Raw genomic sequence first — 21,871 nt, 5'->3', positions numbered from 1 at the left:
GTATGAAACTTGTGTTTTTATATATAAGTGAATATGGTTACATTAGTGTTGTAATGCTTAACTTTAGCTATAAATAATTAAGTTATGTACATGAGGGACTTCTGATTTATTGCAGTGTGCAGTCCTAGTTTTTACTTACATTAAAGCATTCTGTTTAGTTTTCAATTCTATGTGCCTTAGTTCTCAGTTAGAGAACTATCTGTAGATAGTTAGAGAACTATCTGTAGTTCATATTTATGTGTTGCATGTAATCATGCTACTTAGCATTAATGCTTTTTGTATTATATAAACAACAAAAGCTATGTACAGAGGGAAACTTTTACTTGTTTGAATTGGTGTTTTCAAAATCCTTGGGTAATACCCAGTAGTGAAATTACTGGATTGTGTGGTAATTCTATTTTTAATTTTTGAGAAACTTTCATACTATTTTCCACAGTGGCTGCACCGATATGTATTCCTACCAACAGTGGCATGAGATGTTTCTTTTTCTCTACATCCTTGCCAACACTGTTGTTTCTTGTGTTTTTTATTGTAGGCATTCTGACAGGTGTGAGGTGGTATCTCATTGTGGTTCTGATTTGCATTCTCCTGATAATTAGTGATGTTGAGCATGTTTTCTTATGTCTGTTGGCCATCTGATCATTTTCCTTGGAGAAATGTCATTCATGTCTTCTGCCCATTTTTAATTGTATTATTTGATTTCTTGGGTATTGAGTTTAAGAAGTTCTTTATATATTTTGGAAACTAACCCTTTTTCAGATATGTCATTTGCAACTAACTTCTCCAACTCAGCAGCTTGTCTTTCAGTTTTGTTGGTTGCTTCCTTTGCTCTGCAGAAACTTTTTATTTTGATATAGACCCAATAGTTTATTTTCATTTTAATTTCCTTTGCCTCCGAATTCATATCTAGGATACTGCTGTTACACCCAGTAAGAGAAATTACTCTCTGTGCTCTCTTCTGGGACCGTTATGATTTCAGGTCTCATATTTAGGTCTTTAATCTATTTAGAGTTTGTTTTTGTGTATGGTGTGAAAAAGTGGTCCAGTTTTATTTTTTTGCACCTAGGTGTCCAGTTTCCCACCACCATTTGCCAAAGAGACAATCGTTTTCCCATTGCATATTCTTGCCTCCTTTGTCATAGATTAATTGACCATATAATTGTGAGTTTATTTATGGGTTCTCTATTACGTTCCATTTCTATGTGTCTATTTTTGTGCCGGTACCATAGCATTTTGATTATTGCAGCTTTGTAGTATATCTTGAAATTCGGGATTATGATACCTCCAGTTTTGTTCTTTTTCAAGATTGCTCTTGCTATTCAGGATCTTCAGTGGTTTCATACACATTTTTGGATTGTTCTAATTTTTTGAAAAATGCTGGTGGTACTTTGATAGGGATTGAATTAAATCTGTAGATTGCTTTGGGTAGTATTGGTGTATAAACAATATTTGTTCTCCCACTCCATGAGTATGGAATAGCTTTCCATTTGTTTCATCTTCAATTTCTTTTATCAGTATTTTGTAGTTGTCAGAGAACAGGTCTTTCATCTCCTTGGTTAAATTTATTCATATGTATTTCATTCTTTTTGATGCCATTGTAAATGGAATTGTGATTTTAATTTCTCTTTCTGCTACTTCATTTTAAGTGTATAGAAATGCAACAGACTTCTGTATATTGATTTTGTATCCTGTGACTTTACTGAATTTATTTAACAGTTGTAGTAGCTTTCTGGGTTTTATATGTATAATATCATGTCATGTGCAAATAGTGAAAGTTTACTTCTTTATTACCTATAATGATGTCTCTTATTTCTTTTTCTTGTCTGATTGTTGTAGCTAGAGCTTCTAGTATTATGTTGAATAAAAGTGGTGAGAGTGTACATCCTTGTCTTGTTCCTGACCTTAGAGGAAAAGTGCATAGCGTTTAATTATTGAGTATGATATTAGCTGTGGGTTCTCATTATGGCCTTTATCATGTTGAGGTATGTTCCCTCTAAACCTACTTTGTTGAGGGCTTTTATCATGAATGGATGTTGTAATTTGTCCAATGCTTTTTCTGAATCTATTGAAATGATCATTTGGTTTTTATTCTTTCTCTTATTGATGTAATGTATCACATTGCTTGATTTGCAAACCACCCTTACATCACAGGAATAAATCCCCATTGATTGCAGTGAATGATTTTTTTTGATATATTGTTGGTTGTTTGCTAATATTTTGTTGAGGATTTTTGCATCTATGTTCATCAAAGATATTGGCCGGTAGTTTTCTTTTCTTGTAGTGTCTTTATCTAGATTGGTATCAGGGTAATGCTGGTGCCCTACAATGAATTTGGAAGCTTTCCTTCTGTTTTTTTGGAATAGTTTGAGAAGAATAGATATTAACTCTTCTCCAAATGTTTGGTAGAAATCACCTGTGAATCCATCTGGTCCTGGTCGTTTGTATGTTGGTAGTTTTTTGATTACTGATTCAGTTTCATTAGATAACCAGTTAGTTCAAATTTTCTGTTTCTTCCTGATTCATTTGGTTATATGTTTCTAGGAATTTTTTCATTTCTTCTAGGTTGTCCCATTTGTTGGCATAAAATTTTTCATAACAATCCCTGTAATGCTTTGTATTTCTGTTTGGTGAGTCGCTGCTCATCTCTTATTTCTGATTTTGATTGAGTCCTCCCCACCCCTCAGAGCCTGGATAAAGGTTTATCAATTTTGTTGATGTTATCAAATAACCTACTCCTGGTTTCATTGATCTGTTCTATTGTTTTTAAATTTTTTTTAAATGTATTTCTTCTCTAATCTTTATTATTTCCTCGCTTCCAGTGTTTTGGGGTTTTGTTGTTCTTTTTCCAACTGTTTGCTATAAACTTTCCTCTTAGAACAGCTTTTGCTGTATCCCAAAGACTTTTACCATTGTGTTTTGATTTTCATTTGTTTCCTTGTATTTTTTTTTTAATTTCCTTTTTGATTTCTTGGTTGACTTGTTCATTGTTTGGTAGTATGTTATTTAACGTCCATGTATTTGTGTCCTTTCCAGATTTTTTCTTGTGTTGATTTCTAGTTTCCAAGCATTGTGATTCAAAAGGATGCATGGTATGACTTCAGTCTTCTTAAATTCATTAAGCTTTGTTTTGTGGTCTAACTTGATCTATTCGGGAGAATGTTCCATGTGCAAATGAAAAGAATGTGTATTCTGCTCTTTAAGGATGGAATGTTCTGAATGTAAAATCATTCTGATCCAGTGTGTCATTCAAAGCCACTGTTTCCTTGTAGATTATCTGTTTAGAAAGTCCCCTCTATAATTGTATTACTATTGATTACTTTCTTTATGTTTGTTATTAGCTGCTGTATGTATTTGGTTACTCCTATTTTGGGCACATAACTGTTTACAATTGTTATATCTTCTTCTTAAATTGTTCTTTTTATGATTACTCACTGTCCTCCTTTGTCTTTTGTTACAGTCTTTGTTTTAAAGTCTATTTTTTCTGATATAAATATTGCTACCCCAGCGTCCTTTTCACTTCCATATGCATGATAAACGCTTTTCCATCTCTTCACATTCAATCTGTATGTCTTTAGGTCTGAAATTAGTCTCTTGTAGGAAGAATATATATGGGTCTTGGTTCTTTATCCATTCTGTCACCCTGTGTCTTTCAGTTGGAGTATTTAGTCCATTTACATACAAAATCTATTTATATACAAAGTAATTTAAGAGTTCTCTGTTCCTTTCTTCTCTTGCTCTCTTTCATAATTTGTTTGGTCTCTTTAATGATATACTTGGATTCCTTTCTCTTCATTTTTGCATATATATTACTGGTTTTTGCTTTGTGGTTGCCATTAGGTTTATATATAACATCTTAGGCATTTAGCCATCTGTATTAAGTTGATGGTCACTTAAGTTTGAGCCCATTCTAAAAGCACTAAATTTTCACTCCTCTCCCTGCATGTTTTAGGCATATGGTGTCATACTTTACATCCTTTTATATTGTGAATCCCTTGAATAGTTTTTATAGGTATACTTAATTTTACTGCTTTTGTGCTTCTTATTTTTATTCCTGCTTATAATCTTTTCTTTCCACTCAAAGAGTCCTCTTAAACATTTCTTGTGAGACTAATTTAGTGGTGATGAATTCCTTTAGCATTTTTATCTTTTCCCTTTATCTCTCCTTCCATTCTGAAAGACATTCTTGCTGGATAGAATATTCTTGATCATAGATTTTTTTTTTCTTTCAACACTTTGAATATATCATGTCACTACCTTCTGGCCTGAAAAATTTCTGCTGAAAAATCAGTTTATAGCCTTAGAGTTTGTTGTTAGTGGGCCAGTCTGGGGCCACCTTGGGCTTGAGTTGAGTCTGACCAGGTGTTTGCCAGAAATGCAATAGCACTGAACTTCGGGGTACTTTACCTGTGTTGTCTGTTGAGAAGCTTTCATTGAGCAGCTTTTGTTGGTGGGTGGGGCCTATAGTCAGACCAGATATCAGCCCCCAGGCCACTACTGAGCTGGTAGGTGTGGTTTTAACTCTCTTGGGGCAAGTATCACCTTGGGGTGTTGCTGGCCCCTGTGAATGCTGTTTGCATATCGCCAGGCTTGTGGCACTGTTTTGGATGGATTTTTGTCAAGGGTCTGTTGTAGTGGGCAAGTCTGCATGAAACCACGGTGTGGCGGGACACTCAGTGACAAAAAGATCTGTATTGGTGCTCTGGAAGGGACCTTCTGCCACTCTGGTGAACTTCAGCTGTGACTGGGCACGAGGGGGTGGGTCTGCAAAAGAGCACAGGGGTGGAGAGTGCTGTTAGCATGCTAGGTGGAGAGTATTTGCACTGCACTGCTCTCCAAAGGTGTTGTGTATCTAGGCTGGAAGGAAATGATACTTGCCACTTCTTTTGTTCTTGGAAACATCTCCCAAAGATTCCTGCGCCTCCAGCACACACTCTCAGATTAGTAAACAAGTCCCCCCCATATACCCCATTTTTGCTCCCTTCCTCCCTCCCTCCCTCCCTCCCTCCCTCCCTTCCTTCCTTCCTTCCTTCCTTCCAAAAGAGACAGCAGTGTGGGGAGGGGCAGAGGGAGAGGGGAGAGATAGAATCCCAAGCAGGCTCTGCACTGTCAGCACAGAGCCTGATGTGGGGCTCAAACTTATGAAACCATGAGATCATGACCTGAGCTGAAACCCAGAGTCAGAAGCTTAACCGACTGAACCACCCAGGTGCCCCTATACCCCAGTTTTTCAAACGGCTGCTGCTTTGCTGTATCTCAGTGGGGCTGAACATTGTGCTGTCTCTTTAAGGATGGGGACTCAATTTCTTGTCAGAGCTGAACCCACTGATTTTTAAAGTCTTAAGTGTTAAGCCACACTGAGTGTAAGAACTTGCAAGGTTTGGGGCGCCTGGGTGGATCAGTTGGTTGAGCGGCCGACTTCGGCTCAGGTCATGATCTTGCGGTCAGTGAGTTCAAGCCCCGCGTCAGGCTCTGTGCTAACAGTTCAGAGCCTGGAGCCTGTTTCAGATTCTGTGTCTCCCTCTCTCTGACCCTCCCCCGTTTATGCTTTGTCTCTCTCTGCCTCAAAAATAAATAAACATTAAAAAAAAAAAATTAAAAAAAAAAAAGAACTTGCAAGTTTAGGCCCCTCTGGTTTTCATAGCCATATGTTATGAGGATTCATCTTCCCAGTGCAGATTTCCTGTGCTTGGGGTGCCTGGTGTGGGGTCTGCTCCCCTCCCCTCCTGTGCCCATGGTGTCCCTCCTTCCCACAGACAGCTCCAGGGGTCAATTTGACTCTCTGCCATTCTTATCCTCTTTGATGTGGCCTCTTCTCTACATGTAGCTGTGGGGAGTTGGTTCTACTAGTCTTTGGATTGTTTTCTGGCTTATTGACGCTGATATCAGTGGGATGAGGTGAACCTAAGCTCCTCCTACTCCACCATCTTCCCCAGAAGTCTCTTTTTCAATGTATGTTATTATAGTTATTGTTGATTTCAGTTTTCTTTCTCGTATTAAGCAAGTTTGGCAATTTATTCTTTCTTAGGAAATAAACAAATTCATCTGGATGAACGTGTCTTCTGCTTTTACATAGCATTCTTTAATTGATCTCCTCAACATATGAACTTATGGCCATTTTTCTAATCTTCAATGATAACTTCTATGGTTCCCTTTTTACTTTGACAAATACTTGTCCTATTAGTAGTATTACCTTCCAAGAGCTGTATTTCTGGTTTCACTGGTAAATACATTATTTGTTTTTATTTCAAGAGCTCCTCTTTTGAAAACAGAACTATACTGAAATACATTCTCCAATATATCATATTAGTAAAAATTCAAAATTTCATAATGTACTATCTTATAGGTTATGAGGGACTTATGTATTGCAAATGGTAATGCAAAATGTAGCAATTGTTATAGCAATACATTTATCAATGGCTAGAAATTATATATACAATTGACTCTTGTACTTAGCAATTTTACTTATATGAATAGGGAAAAAGATGATTATACATGTGTTGATAACTGTTGAAGCTGGGTAATAAATGCATAGGGGGAACATGTGAGCATTTCCTCATCTTTTGTATAAAGTTTTTAAATCTAAATAAGTTTAAAAATCACTTCTGATTTCAACAGTAGTTATAATGTCTTCATATTATATAGCTTATTTTGTAGTTTTATTATAAGCTATCAAATCAAATGCCTGGTTAATATGAAGTCATTTCTTAACAATATATTACTGCATTCATTCACTCAATAGTTGTTGAACACTAATTATTTCCCAGTTACTAAAGTAGGAGGTAAGAATGCATTTGGAGTACATGATCAAATAGTTCCCAACTTCAAAATATATATTCTAAGATAGAAAGCAGATACCTTGACAAATAAAGTAAAATTGGCAAGTAAAATTACCATAGAGAGTTAGGGAGTGGTATGAGTAAATTATGGAAGGCTTTAAGCTTATATAAAAAATTTATGGAAGGTATTGGCTAGCACATAATAGATGAATCAGAGTTATCCAGGTTAGTGGATGTTCATGTTTCTAGATGGGGATATTTTTAAATCAGGAAAAAAGAAAAAGCACCAGTATCTGTGTCAAGAGGTAAACATTTGGTGAAAATGTAAAACTGAAGAAACAAAAGAATACAATATGACTGAAATCTAAAGTATATGGGATTTATCTAGATAGGAAATATTATATAGTGTCAAACTTCCTTTAAGAACAATAAAAAGCCATTTGGTGGGGGAAAGCAGTTAATTATTAAAAGGAGTATTATGGGGCACCTGGGTGGCTCAATCCGTGAAGCATCTGACCTCAGCTCAGGTCATGATCCCATGGTTTGTGGGTTTGAGCCCACATTGGGCTCTGTGCCCTGTGACTATATGCCCTGTGCTGTGCCTCTTATTCCTATGACCTATTTCATTCCATAACTGGAAGCTTGTATCTCCCACTCTCCTTCACCCATTTTTCTCATCCCTGCACTCCCTTCCCTCTGACAACCACTCATCTTTTTTCCATATTTATTGGTTTAATTCTGCTTTTTGTTTATTCATTTGTTTTGTTTCTTATATTCCACATATGAATGAGATTATATGGTATTTGTGCTTCTCAGTCTAATTTCACTTAGCATAAACCCTCTAGGTCCATCCATGTTGTCACAAATGGCAAGATCTCATCCTTTTTCATGGCTGCATAATATTCCTGCGGGGTTAGGTGTGGGTGTGTACAAACCACATATTCCTTATCCATCCATGTATCAGTGGACCCTTAGGTGGATTCCATATCTTGGCTATTATAAATAATGTTGCAAAAAACATAGGGGTGGGTGTATCCTTTCAAATTAGTGCTTTTATTTTCATTGGGTAAATACCCAGTGGTAGAATTATTGGATCATATGGTATTTCTATTTTTAATATTTTGAGGAAACTCAAAACTGTTTTCCACAGTAGTTGAACCAGTTTTATTTTCCACTGACAGTGTGCAAGCGTTCTTTTCTCTCCATGTCCTTGCCAACACTTGTTATTTCTTTTCCTTTTTATTCTAGCCATTCTGACAGGTGTAAATTAATATCTCATTGTGGTTTTGTTTCCCTGATGATGAGTGATATTGAGCATTTTATCATGTGTCTGTTGGCCATCTGTATTTCTTCTTTGGAAAAGTGAGTCTTTAGGTCTTTTGCCCATTTTTTTAATCAGATTTTTTTGGTGTTGAGTTGTATGAATTCTTTACCTATTTTGGATATTAACCCTTATCAGACATATCATTTGCAAATACCTTCTCCCATTCAATAGGTTGCTTTTTTGTTTTGTTTATAGTTTCCTTCACCATGAAAATGCTTTTTATTCTGATGCAGTCCCAACAGTTTATTTTTGCTTTTGTTTCTCTTACCTGGGATGACATATCTAGAAAAATGTTGCTGTGACAGATGTCAGAGAAATTGCTACCTATGTTTTCTTCTGGGATTTTTATGCTTTCAGGTCTCATATTTAGGTCTTTAATCCATTTCAAGTTTGTTTTTGTTTGTGGTCTTAAAAAGTGGTCCATTCATTGTTTTGAATGTAGCTGTCCAGTTTTCTCAGAACCATTTATTGAAGAGTCTGTATTTTCCTCATTGTATATTCTTGTCTCCTTTGTCATAGATTAACCATATAAGTAATGGTTTATTTCTGGGCTCTCTATTCTATTCTGTTGATCCTCATGTCTATTTTTGTGCCAGTACTGTACTGTTTTGATTACTGCAGCTTTGTAGTATATTTTGAAATCTGGAGTGTTTTAGCTCCAGTTTTGTTCTTTTTCAAGATTGACTTGGCTATTTGGGGTCTTTGGTAGTTCCATACAAGTTTTATGATTATCAGTTCCAGTTTTGTGAAAAAATACTGTTGGTATTTATATAAGGATTGCATTGACTCTGTAGATTACTTCGGGTACTATGGACATTTTAAAAAATAGGTGTTCTCCCAATCCATGAGCATGGAATATCTTTCCTTTGTGTCATTTTCAATTTCTTTCATCGGTGTTTTACAGTTTTCAGAGTACAGATCTCTCAACCATTTGGTCAAGTTATTTCTAGGTATGTTATTATTTTTGTACGATTGTAAATGAGGTTGTTTTCCTAATCGCTTTTTCTGGTACTTCATTATTAATGTATAGAACCACAACTTGATTTCTGGGTATTAATTTTGCATTACTTTCCTGAATTCATTTATCAGTTCTAGTAGTTTTTTGGTGGAGTTTTTAGGTTTTTTTGTATATATATCTGCAAATAGTAACAATTTAACTTCTTCCTTACCAATATGGTTGCCTCATTTCTTTTTATTGTAAGTTTGCTGTGGCTAGAACTTCCAGTACTATGTTGAGTACAAGTGGTAAGAGTAGACATCCTTGTCTTGTTCCTGATCTTAAGAACAAGTTCTCAGTTTTTCCACATTGAGTATGATGTTAACTGTGGGCTTTACATTATGGCTCTTATTATGTTGAAGCATATTCCCTCTAAACCCACTTTGCTGAGAGTTTTTATGAACAGATATTGAAACTTGGTAAATGCTTTTTTTTTAATCTGCTAAGATGATCATGATTTTTACCTTTTATTTTGTTGATATAGTTTATCTCATTGAATGATTTGAAAATATTGAACCATCCTTGTATACCCAGAATAAATCCCATGTGATTGTGGTGAATGATCCTTTTAATGTATTGATGAATGTGATTTATAATGTTTTATTGAGGACTTTTGCACCTCTGTTCATCAGGAATATTGGCCTGTAGTTTTCATTTGTTTGTTTTTTGTTTTGTTTTTTTTTGTTTTTGTGTCTGTGTCTGGTTTGATATCAGAGTAATGCTGGCCCCATAAAATATATTTGGAAGCTTTCCTTTCTGTTTTGTTTTGTTTTTTTGTAATATTTTCAGGAGAATGGGTATTAACTCTTCTTTAAGTGTTTGGTAGAATTGGGGACACCTATGTGGCTCAGTCAGTTAAGTGTCCACCTTCAGCTCAGGTCATGATCTTGCAGTTCGTGATTTCCAGCCCCACATCAAACTCTGTGCTGACAGCTTAGAGCCCAGAGTCTGCTTTGGAGTCTATGTCTCCCTCTCTATCTCTCCCTCACTCATGCTCTGTCTCTCTTTCTCAAAACTAAACATTAAAATTTTTTTAAATAATTAATAAATGAGTAAATGGTAAAATTTACCTGTGAATTCATCTGGTCCCAGAATTTTGCTTTTGGTAGTTTTTTAATGATTTAATTTGTTAGTAGCAATTGGTATATTCATGTTTTCTATTTCTGCCTGATTCAGTTTTGGAAGATTGCATGTTTCTAGGAATTTATCCATTTCTTATAGGTTGTCCAATTTGTTAGCATAGGGTTTTTGTGGTATTGTCTTACAATATTATGTATTGATGTGGTGTCAGTCATTACTTCTGCTCTTTCACTTCTGAGGGTTTTTTTGGGGGGTGGCGGGGGAGACCTTCTCTTTTTTTCTTGATTGGTCTAGCTAAGACTTTATATCAGTTTTATTTATCTTTTAAAAGAATCTGTTCTTGGTTTCACTGGTTTATTTTTCTTTTTGTCTCTCATTTATATCCACTCTGATCTTTATTATTCCTGTTTATATTCATCTTGGGCTTTGTTTTCTTTTCCTAGTCCATTAGATGTAATGTTAGGTTGTTTAAGATTTTCATTGTTTCATGAAGGAGACCTGTATCGCTATATTGTCCCCTCTTAGAACAGCTTTTGCTGTGTCTCAAAAATTTTGGACCATTGTGTTTTCATTTTTATTTTTCCTCCATGTTTTTTTTTTCATTAATCCATTGGTTGTTTAGTAGCACATTGTTTAGTATCCACATATTTGTGGGTTTTTTTCCAGTTGTTGTGTTTGATTTTTTATTTTCATATGTTGTGTTTGGAAAAGATGCATGGTATGATTTTAAATTTACTGAAACTTTCTTTGTGGCTTAATGTGTGAAACATTCTGTAGAATATTCCATGCGCACTTGAAAAGAATGTGTATTCTGTTGTTTTAGAATGGAATGTTCTGTATATATCTGCTGTTTTGATCTGGCTTAATGTATCGTTCAAATACACTGTGTCCTTATTGATTATCTGCCTGGATCATCTATCCATTGGTATAAATGGGGTTTTAGGGTCCTCCACTATTATTGTATTACCAACAATTTCTCTTTTTATGGCCATTTATATTTGTTTTATGTATTTAGATGCTCTAATGTTGGGTGCATAGATATTTACAATGGTTATGTCCTCTTGTTGGATTGACCTTTTCATCTTTATATTGTATCCTTCTTTGTCTCTGGTTACAGTCCTTATTTTAAAGTCTATTTTGTCTGATATAAGTATTGCTACCCTGGGTTTTTTTTTTTCACTTGCATTTGCATGATACATGTTTTTCCAACCCTTTACTTTCAGTCTCTGTGTGTCTTTAGGTCTAAGATGAGTCTCTTGATGGTAGAATATAGATGGGTCTTGTTTTTTTTAATTCATTCTGTCACTGTTTGTCTTTTGATTGGAGCATTTAGTTCATTTATGTTCAAAGTAATTATCGATAGATATGTACTTAGTACCATTTTGTTACCTGTTTTCCAGTTGTTTTTGTAGTTCTTTACTGTTCCTTCTTCTCTCGTTCTCTTTCATTGTTACTGATGAGTTGCTATAGTGTTATGTTTTGCTTTCTTTATTTTTGCATATCTATTATAGATTTTGAGTTTGTGGTTACCATGAGGTTCATAACATCCTAAGTATATAGCCAAATATATGTGTTGATAATCATTTAAGTTTAAACATATTCTTTAAAAAAAAACTTTTTTTTTACTCCATCCTCTACATTTTATATAAATGCTGTCATATTTTACATCTTTTTATTTATAGTTTTCTGACATCTAATTATGGCCATTCACTTTCCACTTAAAGAAGCCTCTTTAATGTTTCTTGTAAGGCCAGTTTAGTGGTGATAAACTCCTTTAACTTTTGTCTGGGAAACTATCTCTTCTTCAATTCTGAATGATAACCTTGCTTAGTAGAATATTCTTGGTGTAGGTGTTTCTTTTTTCCTTTCAGCCCTTTGAATATATAATGCCATTCCCTTCTAGCCTACAGATTGCTGCTGAAAAATCAGCTGAGAGCCATATATGGTTTCCTGTATACAGAACTTTTTGCTTCTCTCTTGTTGCTTTTAAAATTCTCTTTATCTTTAGCCTTTGACCTTTTAATTATTATGTGTTAATCTCTATACCGCCTTCGGTTCATTTTGTTTGGAACTCTCTGTACTTCTTGAACCTGAATATTTATTTCCTTCCCGAGGTTGGCAAAGTTTTCAGCTATTATTTCTTCAAATAAGTTTTCTGTCATTTTCTCTCTCTTCTTCTGAGACCCCTATATTGTGAATATTTGTTTTCTTGATGTTGTCCAAGAAATCCCTTAACCTATCTTAATGTTTTCTTTTCCTTTTTGGCGTGTGCTTTACTAATGAGATTTAGGTAAAATAGACCCTCAGAAAGGGTAGCCTCTATTCCCCTTGAGCTACTTCGCAATATATTAAAGTAAGAAATAGCCATGTAATCTCTTTGCATCATAATTATTTTAGTTGTTGCACTGCAAAATTCTCTTTATTCATGTGTTAAAGGCTGTGTGATATGAAGATGGGGATAGCAGATCCAAAAGGACTATAGGATTCAAATAGGAACTCTATTTTATAAGCAATCAGGACACCTATAAATCTATACCTTTCTTGAAAACAATTAGAAACCTTAAATAGGTATATTGATGATAACTCATTTGCATGCTTCTCTTGAAGAACTTCTTCATTTAGGTAGATTTAAGATTTTTAAGTGTCCCTACAATCTCACAAATGCAATGGAATCCTGTTTGGTTTAGAGAGGCCACTAATAACTACCACGATGGGGTGTTAATGCCTCCCTTCAAAAATTAAAAGATTAGTCCCAAACTCCTAACTTGTAGTGTTCTCAGGTAATACAGAGGAATATAGGTTTTTCAGGCTTCAGCATGCTTACAAAAAGAGTCATAATTTAAATTTAACATACTCAAATAAATAAAGGGATAGCTAAGGAATTTACAGCAAAACTTCCTTCAGAGTTTAAAGAACCAGAGAAACTATGGTCAACATGCCAGAATTTATAGAGTTTGGTTCTCAAGAAATCATCCTGAGGAATCCAATAGCCAACATGCTTTTGACAAGAAAAATGAATACAGACAGTGAGTACAGGCTGTGGCATTGAATAACAATAGCTGCTATTATTCCAAAAAGAGAGGAAGATATCAGTGTCCTCCACATGAAAGAACATAATACCATCCCTAGTCTGTCTCATAAAAGGTGCCAAACTAGATATGATTAAATCTCTGGATTTTTAATTTGCAGAAAATATGAAGGACAGAGGTACGTGTTGAACTGTACTATATGCATGCAATCATGCATTCCAGATCAGGGAGCACCCTGCCCAGTAAAGAGCTGTGATTATTCAGAAGATAAATTATACAGAAATGTAAGAGATGATGGATACTTGTACATTAAAAGTAAAGGAAGAGGGGCACCTTGGTGGCTCAGCCAGTTAAGCATCTGACTTCAGGTCAGGTTGTGATCTCATGGTCCATGAGTTTGAGTTCTATGTCCGGCTCTGTGCTTACAGCTTCGCATTCTGTGTCTCCCTCTCTCACCCTCTCCTGCTCACTCTCTGCCTCTCTCTCTCTCATATAAATAAACATTTAAACATTTTTTTAAAAAAATTAAAGAAAGGGGGCGCCTGGGTGGCGCAGTCGGTTAAGCGTCCGACTTCAGCCAGGTCACGATCTCGCGGTCCGTGAGTTCGAGCCCCGCGTCAGGCTCTGGGCTGATGGCTCAGACCCTGGAGCCTGTTTCCGATTCTGTGTCTCCCTCTCTCTCTGCCCCTCCCCCGTTCATGCTCTGTCTCTCTCTGTCCCAAAAAAAATAAATAAACGTTGAAAAAAAAAATTAAAGAAAGAAAACGTGGGCAAGATGAAATTTGAGTGTCTCAGGATGCATACTTGGGTATACATGAATATATAAAACTGTAAAGAAATGCAAAGAATTTATTACTATAAAAGGACAGTGGTTAATTTTGGAAGGGAGAGAGAGAAAGAGAGAAAGATGTGTATTTGAGATGAACAAATGCAAGAGCTTCAGGAGTGACTGGCAAAGTTCTATTCTGTGACTCGAGATGTGTTTATAATAGTGTTTGCCTTCTATTTCATTACATTGTACGTTCTGTGCGTTTTTCTTTACCTTGGCTTTACTCTACAATAGAAAGGCTATAATAATGAAAAATAAATGTTAATATAATAGATATTAGTGATGGCTCAGCCTCTAATCTGTACTCCTTTAGGATTTTTTCCACTGCATAAAAAACTTGATATCTGAGAACTGCTCTTTTTTAGCCAAGGTTTTCTTTGCAAATTATGTTCCACCAATTAGATGCACCAACAAGAGCTTCAGAAGTTGCATTGAGGCAGAGGGTATGTACTGATGTAATTGCTGCTGGTGAGCAAGATGATGAGATGTGAGGGAGAAGCAATTGCATGAGCCAGACCTATATTCCAGTGACTGTGCACAGCCACAAGGGGACTAAGGATAGTGAGGCAGTAGTAATAGAATCAAGATTCTTTGACCTTAAGAGCTTACTACTGGGGTCTATTCTGGACCCAAGCAACTCTAGTAGGGGCCCCCAGAGTGCTACTTTTTTAGTTCTTTGGATGATTTTATGAGCATCCAAAGCACTGTGTTAAATCTGCTTAATATATCCAGTGGTTTCTGTTTTCATTACTGAAGGCAACCCATATAATTATACTCTGATAGGAGAAATAATTAAAAGTAAATACATAATTATGTAAAATCAAATTTCTATTTTAAATGCTATTTCTAGCACTAGCATTTCAGTCTAAAATACATTTTCCCCTTTAAATTTCCTCTAGTGGGTGTGGAGTGAGGAAACTGAGAAAATCTAGCTTTTATTGATGGCTTTAGAGTCCTAGCAAAGTTACAAGGCAAAAAAAACAAAGATAGGCAAATTAATAATAGGCTAGCAATTAGTAGTCAAAGAACAGCTACTAAGAAAAAAACCTGAAACCTCCAGCCTTAAGAATTTTCTTTAATAAAAAAGTAAATTTTAAAGAGATAATAAAATGTAAATAGGTATACATCTCCTTATGTTGGCAGTATAAATTACCAGAGTAAAAATAAATATGCAAACATGATATTTTAGTACATGCTAGATGTTGGGATGTATGTATGTATTTAACAAAAAATAATAAAGAAAAAGATTAAATGTCAATTAAATTATACTGACAACCACAAAGACAGAATAATGAACCCATAATCTCAATCACAGTCCTGTCTCATTTGGATGTTAGGCCTTCTGACTCCAGCTTAAGTTGTGCATATTTACCTCTTAGGTATAACTAATAGCACTAGAAATAATTGACAACAAAAAAACTATTCTGACCTTTATAAAATTAATCATCCTAACAGCATATACTGAAAGAATGTCAAATTGCTCAGTGTATTTCAGTGGACTCTGAGAGTACATGCAAAAAGCTCACATGAATTAGGTTTCCATGGTTGTTTTTTTCAGCTAGTTTTCAATCTGCTTAGATGCATCCAAAAATCTCCATGCATAGAAATGCAACGGATTTCTGTACATTGATTTTGTATCCTGCAACTTTTGTATCCTGTGCCTGAATTCATGCTCAACATCACTCATCATCAGGTAAAAACAAATCAAAACCACACTGAGATGCCACCTCACACCAGTCAGAGTGGCTAAAATGAACAACTCAGAAAATAACAGTTGCTGGTGAGGATGTGGAGAAATGGGAACCCTCTTACACTGTTGGTGGGAAGGCAAACTGGTGCAGCCACTCTGGAAAACAGTGTAGAGGTTCCTCAAAAAATTAAAAAGTAGAACTACCCTATGACCCAGCAACAGCACTACTGGGAATTTATCCATAGGATATAGGAGTGCTGATGCATAGGGGTACACATACCCCAATGTTTATAGCGGCATTTCCAACAATAGCCATATTATGGAAAGAGCCTAAATGTCCACCAGCTGATGAATGGATAAAGATGTGGTTTATATATCCAATACTACTGTATATATATTAATATATATATTACTACTGTATATATTAATATATGTATATAATACTACTGTGTATATATTAATATATATATAATACTACTTGGCAATGAGAAAGAATTAAACCCTGCCATTTGCAGCAACATGGATGGAACTGGAGGGTATTATGCTAAGTGAAATAAGTCAGAGAAAGACAGATATCATGTGTTTTCACTCATATGTGGAACTTGAGAAACTTAACAAAAGACCATGGGGGAGTAGAAGGGGGAAAAATAGTTACGGAGAGGGAGGTAGGCAAACCAGAAGAAACTCTTAAATACAGAGAACAAACTGAGGGTTTAAGGTGGGGGGAAGGGAAAATAGGTGGTGAGCATTGAGGAGGGCACTTGTTGGGATGATCACTAGGTGTTGTATGTAAGCAGTGAATCACAGGAATCTACCCCCAAAACCAAGAGCACACTGTATACACTGCATGTTAGCCAACTTGACAATAAATTATATTAAAAACAAAAAACAAACAAAAAAATTTTTCATTGGTCATTGTTTAAATTTGAAAACACTTCTATGAAGAGTCTGATATATCCAAATGATACTGTCTACACCAAGAACTTCTTCCATTTGGCAGTAGAGTCCAGTGATCACATTATCCCAGGACCCTATCAGTATAGAAAAATACTTCTCATAAGACTGTCCATATCATAAAAAATTTTCCTTGTCTAAGAAACTATTTACTAATCTATGCATCTATCTATGTCTGCACCTTAATAATGTGGAGGTTCAAATATCATCATTCTTATTCTGACCAAAATTGTAGTGAAAATCCATTCTAAAATTAGTAAATCATTTTAATAGTTACTCACTGTAAAGAAGTCATCACATACTAATTAAACAACAATTCAGAATTTTCCTTGATTCATTAAAAATTATGAGCAGTGCAGAAAATGGTCTCTGGAGGCTGTAATAAGTATAAGAACCAATGTAGTTTTCTAGGGGAATTTACTGTTTTAAAAAATATTTTTTTAATTTTTTAAATGATAAAGTGAAAAACAGAAAGTGGAAGTTACTTTTAATTTTCATAATTAATCCTGATACACGTTTTTTATACACTCATACACAAATACAGAAAATTTATAAAATAAAACTTTAATTTTCAAATTAAACATGTCAATTCTTAGCTCAGGAGAGTATCAAGTCCCTTAAACAAAATACCCAAAGTTGATGAGAAGAGTATTACAATAACATTTGTTGAACATTTGTTATGTGCTTTATATAAATGAGTTCCTTTATTTTTCAAATAACTCTGTAGTGTAAGTGATATTATTATATCCTTTAACAGGTGTAGAAACAGGTTAAGTGTCTTGCCCAAGTTTACACTACTAACAAACAGTAGAACTGGCCTTTAGCACTGGTAAAAACATACCTGAGTCTAAGACGTTTACCCCTACACTCGGGGTGGATCCAGGTTCAATAGGGTCTAAAGTCTGTATAATCTAAGGGGACTTCTTTAAGAAAAAAAAGAGTCAAAACTGTGAGTAAAAACTTGTTAGGGTCCATTCCAGGACCTTGGAAGAAACCCATACAAAGAAGAGGGTCTAAAATGGGCTTCAATATAACACTACATAGTATTCTGAAATTTTCCTCAAATATTTTTGGAAATGTACATTATGTACAGTTTTTATTGCCATTACATATATTCAATTCCATCACATACTACAATTTATATTTTATCATTTCATCAAAACCTAATTTTTAATTTTTTTATCTGCAGTTGATTATTCTGCTTAATTTTATAAGACAGCTTTTTAAATTTTTTGAAGGCTCATAAGTTTGTCATTGCCCAGCTTTCCAAACACCTAAAGAAAGAGTAAGTGCTTATCAAGGAAGTCTTCTTAATTAATATCTTAATACTCTCTCAGTTGTGTTATTGGAAATTAAGACCACTTAAAGCCACCCTCGATCTGGTATGTTTACATATTTATACTATCTGGCTTCTGTTCATCTAGAATGCTTTGAAAGTATTTTTAGATTTGGACACCCTAGTGGCAAATGGCACCATCTTTACTACTGCATAGGGAGCCTGTGTCCTGTCACTGTACTTACCCTTGTATAAAAGAGTGTCAGCAGCATGATGAGGAGACAAGGTGATAAAATAATCCACCTGTAGCTCCTAATTAAGATTTATGTAATACATAGAGCTAACTTGTACATTTATTCTTTACACTGAACCACAAAGGGAAGGTAGTATGTAGTTGCCTTTATTTATGGAAGTCCTTCAGAGGCTGTGGTCCTTTTCATTCTCAGCTGCAGAATCTTACTATAATTCCAACTAATCAGTCTCATTATTGACTTGTTTTGCAGAGTTGTCTGCCGATCAGTTGTACCTTTAAGGGTTTTGGCAAATGTCCTTGAGTTTTATAATTCTCCACACAAGTACTGAAGATTGATGACATTCTTTTGAAAAGGCTCAACACTTTAATCTTGCAAAAACCATTTCATTACAAAATATACTCCCAATTCAAATGAATATATTATGTGAAAGAATTATTTGGGGCATTAACAAAATACCAGTTAGAAAATTTCTACATAAATTAATTCATTGATCCTGAACACATTTGCATATTTTCACACATAAGTGAAAGTTCACACACCACATGCACACACACCCTAAATTGGTCCATTTGTATTCCTATTTCAAATAGAATTATGCTACATTTGGTGGATGTAAACACATTTCAGATTAGTGTTAATACTATAGACATTTTTACCCAACAGTTTCAACCATTCCTAGGGTTTTAACACAATATCACACATTTTTAACTGTAAATTTGTTTCCCCATTGGGAAGATAACTGGGTGTTGTATGTAAGTGATGAATCGTAGGATTCCACTCCTGAAACCAATATTACACTATATGTTAACTAACTTTAAATTTTTTTAAAAATGAAGAAAATAAACACACTCTGATGAAGAAAAAACGCATTTATGCTGGCATTTGGCTTAAAATTAACAGTTAGGAATATGCTTTTCTTAACTTCTCTCTCATCAGTGATAATTAGTGCATATGTAATTCTTGATTATTATTTACTCAATAATGCCAGAGAAGAACAACTTGATATTTATCAAATACTGTGGTTGTAACAGATATTTTCGTGTACATAAAAGTTGGATAATATGCTGAACACTATAAATATCATTTACCCAGTTTCAAATAGCAATTAGTTCTTTCATGTATGCCATAAATTTAAACAAGATGATTTGCAAAGCAAGGTACGCAGAATTCTTTCTTCTGGTTTTCAATTATTGCAATTCCAGTAACAACCAGCAGGTGGTAGAGATACCTTGTGTACCTTAAAGCTAATATTGAACCTATTTAACACTTAAAAAAAAAACACCATTTGTATAAAGAAACATACTTATTACATTGACAGTGTATTACTAAGCCCATATTTCTTATTTTTGCAACCATATATTAAAAGGAAAAAGTAATTTAACCAAACTGTAAACCAGTCCAGTACTTTAAAATGAAATCATAGGTTGTCCATAAACTGTTATTATAAACTGTATCTCTTATTTTAATTCCAGTTTTAACTTCTCAGCCATTAAACTGACATAGTACCTGTATGAAACAAAATGTACTGCTTTGAAACTCATTTGTAATATTTTCTAATTTGTGGAATACTTCAGCCTCTTTATTCATAATGTATTATCAGAAGTTATCATGGCTGTATATCTTTGCTTATTAGCTAAAAGTGAGTGGTGGAGACTCTTCTACTTATAGCATTTGCTTTGGACCTCATCAGCATTTGTAATGAAATATATCTAGGGTTTTCTTCAATTAGAAGAGATTACAAATTGTTTTAAATGTTAAGTAGGAATGACCCAGGTATATATGGAAAAATCACTGCTTGTCAGAGCATAATCCTATAGCAGTATGGAGTTTCTAAGGCTTATAGAAATCTTAGTAATTTGACATACTTTAGGGACAATTCTCTGAGTAACTCGGTAACGAGTTGTATATAAATGTCATTATCTTCTAGTTCCCTTTTAACCTATATTTCCTCTTCTCATGTTTTGTTCATCTTTTCCATTGAATAGATTGTTAATGTTGAATTTCCTAACTGGAGCAGGAACTCTTGGCATTTTTATAGATAGTCTTTGCTTCTGGAAGAAATTGTTTCTGTCAACTTGCTTTTGTGAAATATAACATGTATTTTAAACATATGACTAAGAGTAGTTTTAATATTTATGATTTGATTGCAATGTGATTTGATTACAATTTGATGGGAACTCTAGATATAAGAGCCTAGTCATAATTCTGTGTACACAAAAACTGTGCCATGTAATGCCTGGGAAGTTAAAACTAGAACTAGAATATAAAATTAAAAATAATGCCAAGGAGTTGTCTTGTGAGGATTTAGAAGCCTATGTTTCAGTTTCCTCATGGCTGTCTTCACTTCTTGATTCCTTAAAGTATAAATTACTGGGTTCAGAATGGGAGTAAAGATGGTATAAAACACAGACAGGATCTTGTCTGTAAGAAAACTGCTTAGTGGCCACATATAGATGAAGATGCATGGCCCAAAGAACATGAATACAACAATGAAATGAGCTGTGCAGGTAGAAAGGGCCTTAGATGATCCTTTTGAAGAATGATGCTTGATAGTAACAAAGACAATAATATAAGAATTTAATAAAAGAATAAAGCAGGACAATGCAATTATGCCACTTGTTGAGATCATAAACAGGCCCAGAACATAAGTATCTACACAAGCTAGTTGGAACACCACAGGAAGGTCACAGAAAAAGCTGTCTACTTCATTGGGACCACAGAATGGTAATGTGAGAGCAAATATGACCTGGCTCATTGAATGCATGACTCCCACAACCCAGGAAGCCACCACAAGGGCAGCGCACACCCAGGGTCCTATGACTGAAGTGTAGCGGAGAGGCTTGCATATTGCAATATACCTATCAAGGGACATGGCCATAAGTAAAATTATCTCAGTACCAGTAAAAAGGTGTAGGAAAAATATCTGGGTGATACAACCATCAAAGGAGATGGTTTTGTGTCCAGTGAGGTAGTCTGCAATCATCTTAGGGGTGGTAAAGGAAGCAAGGGACATATCAATGATGGAAAGGTTGGTAAGTAGAAAATACATAGGAGAGTGTAGGTGAGAGTCAGCTATAACCGTGATGACTATGAGACTGTTACCAACCATTGTTGCCACATAAAACAATGAAAACACTATGAAGAAAAACAGCTGTAGTTTCCAGGAATTAGAGAGTCCAAGCAAAACAAATTCAGAAACAGACTTATTGGCCACATCCATTGTCCTGATTGATAGTTGGAAACCTGTATCAAAGGAAAAAAGAGACAGAAAATACAATTCTATTTAAACAAAAGCTCTAAGAATCCACTTTCAAAGTTGTTGTTTCCTCTATGAAAACTTATCTTTGCTATTCTTTCCATCTTCATTTGTATGTTAGTTTGAAAGATAATTATAGGGTATTAGAGATTATAGTGAAATAAAGCTTAAGTCATAGATATTGAAAATAATATCTGTTATTTGGTACTATATAGCAATCAAATTGAGAATATGTCATTATAATGTATCTACTTAACTACATATTTGTCCATCTATTCATCTATATAATCCTAAGGATAATAGCTAACATTAAGGAAGCACCTGCTCTGGGATGGCTGTGTGTTATACACACGCACGTGCGTGCACACACACACAGAAGTCATTTAGAATTCATCACTAAGAATAT

At 34.8% G+C, this 21,871-nt stretch overlaps 1 protein-coding gene across 1 annotated transcript; it reads right to left on the bottom strand.

Annotated features, from left to right (window-relative positions):
* Window positions 1–20,478: 20,478 nt before the first annotated feature.
* On the bottom strand, window positions 20,479–21,429 carry LOC112855404 (olfactory receptor 4K2). The gene has a single exon (XM_025919052.1). The coding sequence runs from the start codon at window positions 21,427–21,429 to the stop codon at window positions 20,479–20,481; it is 951 nt and encodes a 316-aa protein (XP_025774837.1).
* Between the last annotated feature and the right edge of the window lie 442 nt (window positions 21,430–21,871).

This window comes from Puma concolor, chromosome B3, assembly GCF_028749965.1.
Source record: "Puma concolor isolate L17-30 chromosome B3, mPumCon1.1.hap2, whole genome shotgun sequence".
In the NCBI taxonomy this organism is placed as follows: Eukaryota; Metazoa; Chordata; class Mammalia; order Carnivora; family Felidae; genus Puma; species Puma concolor.
The sequence above is the reverse complement of the archived record's forward strand: the minus strand, read 5'-3'. Positions and strand labels throughout refer to the sequence as shown.

Bases quoted from the DNA above. Each gene is read 5' to 3' on its own strand.
- LOC112855404 (XM_025919052.1), bottom strand. From the start codon at position 21,429: ATGGATGTGGCCAATAAGTCTGTTTCTGAATTTGTTTTGCTTGGACTC.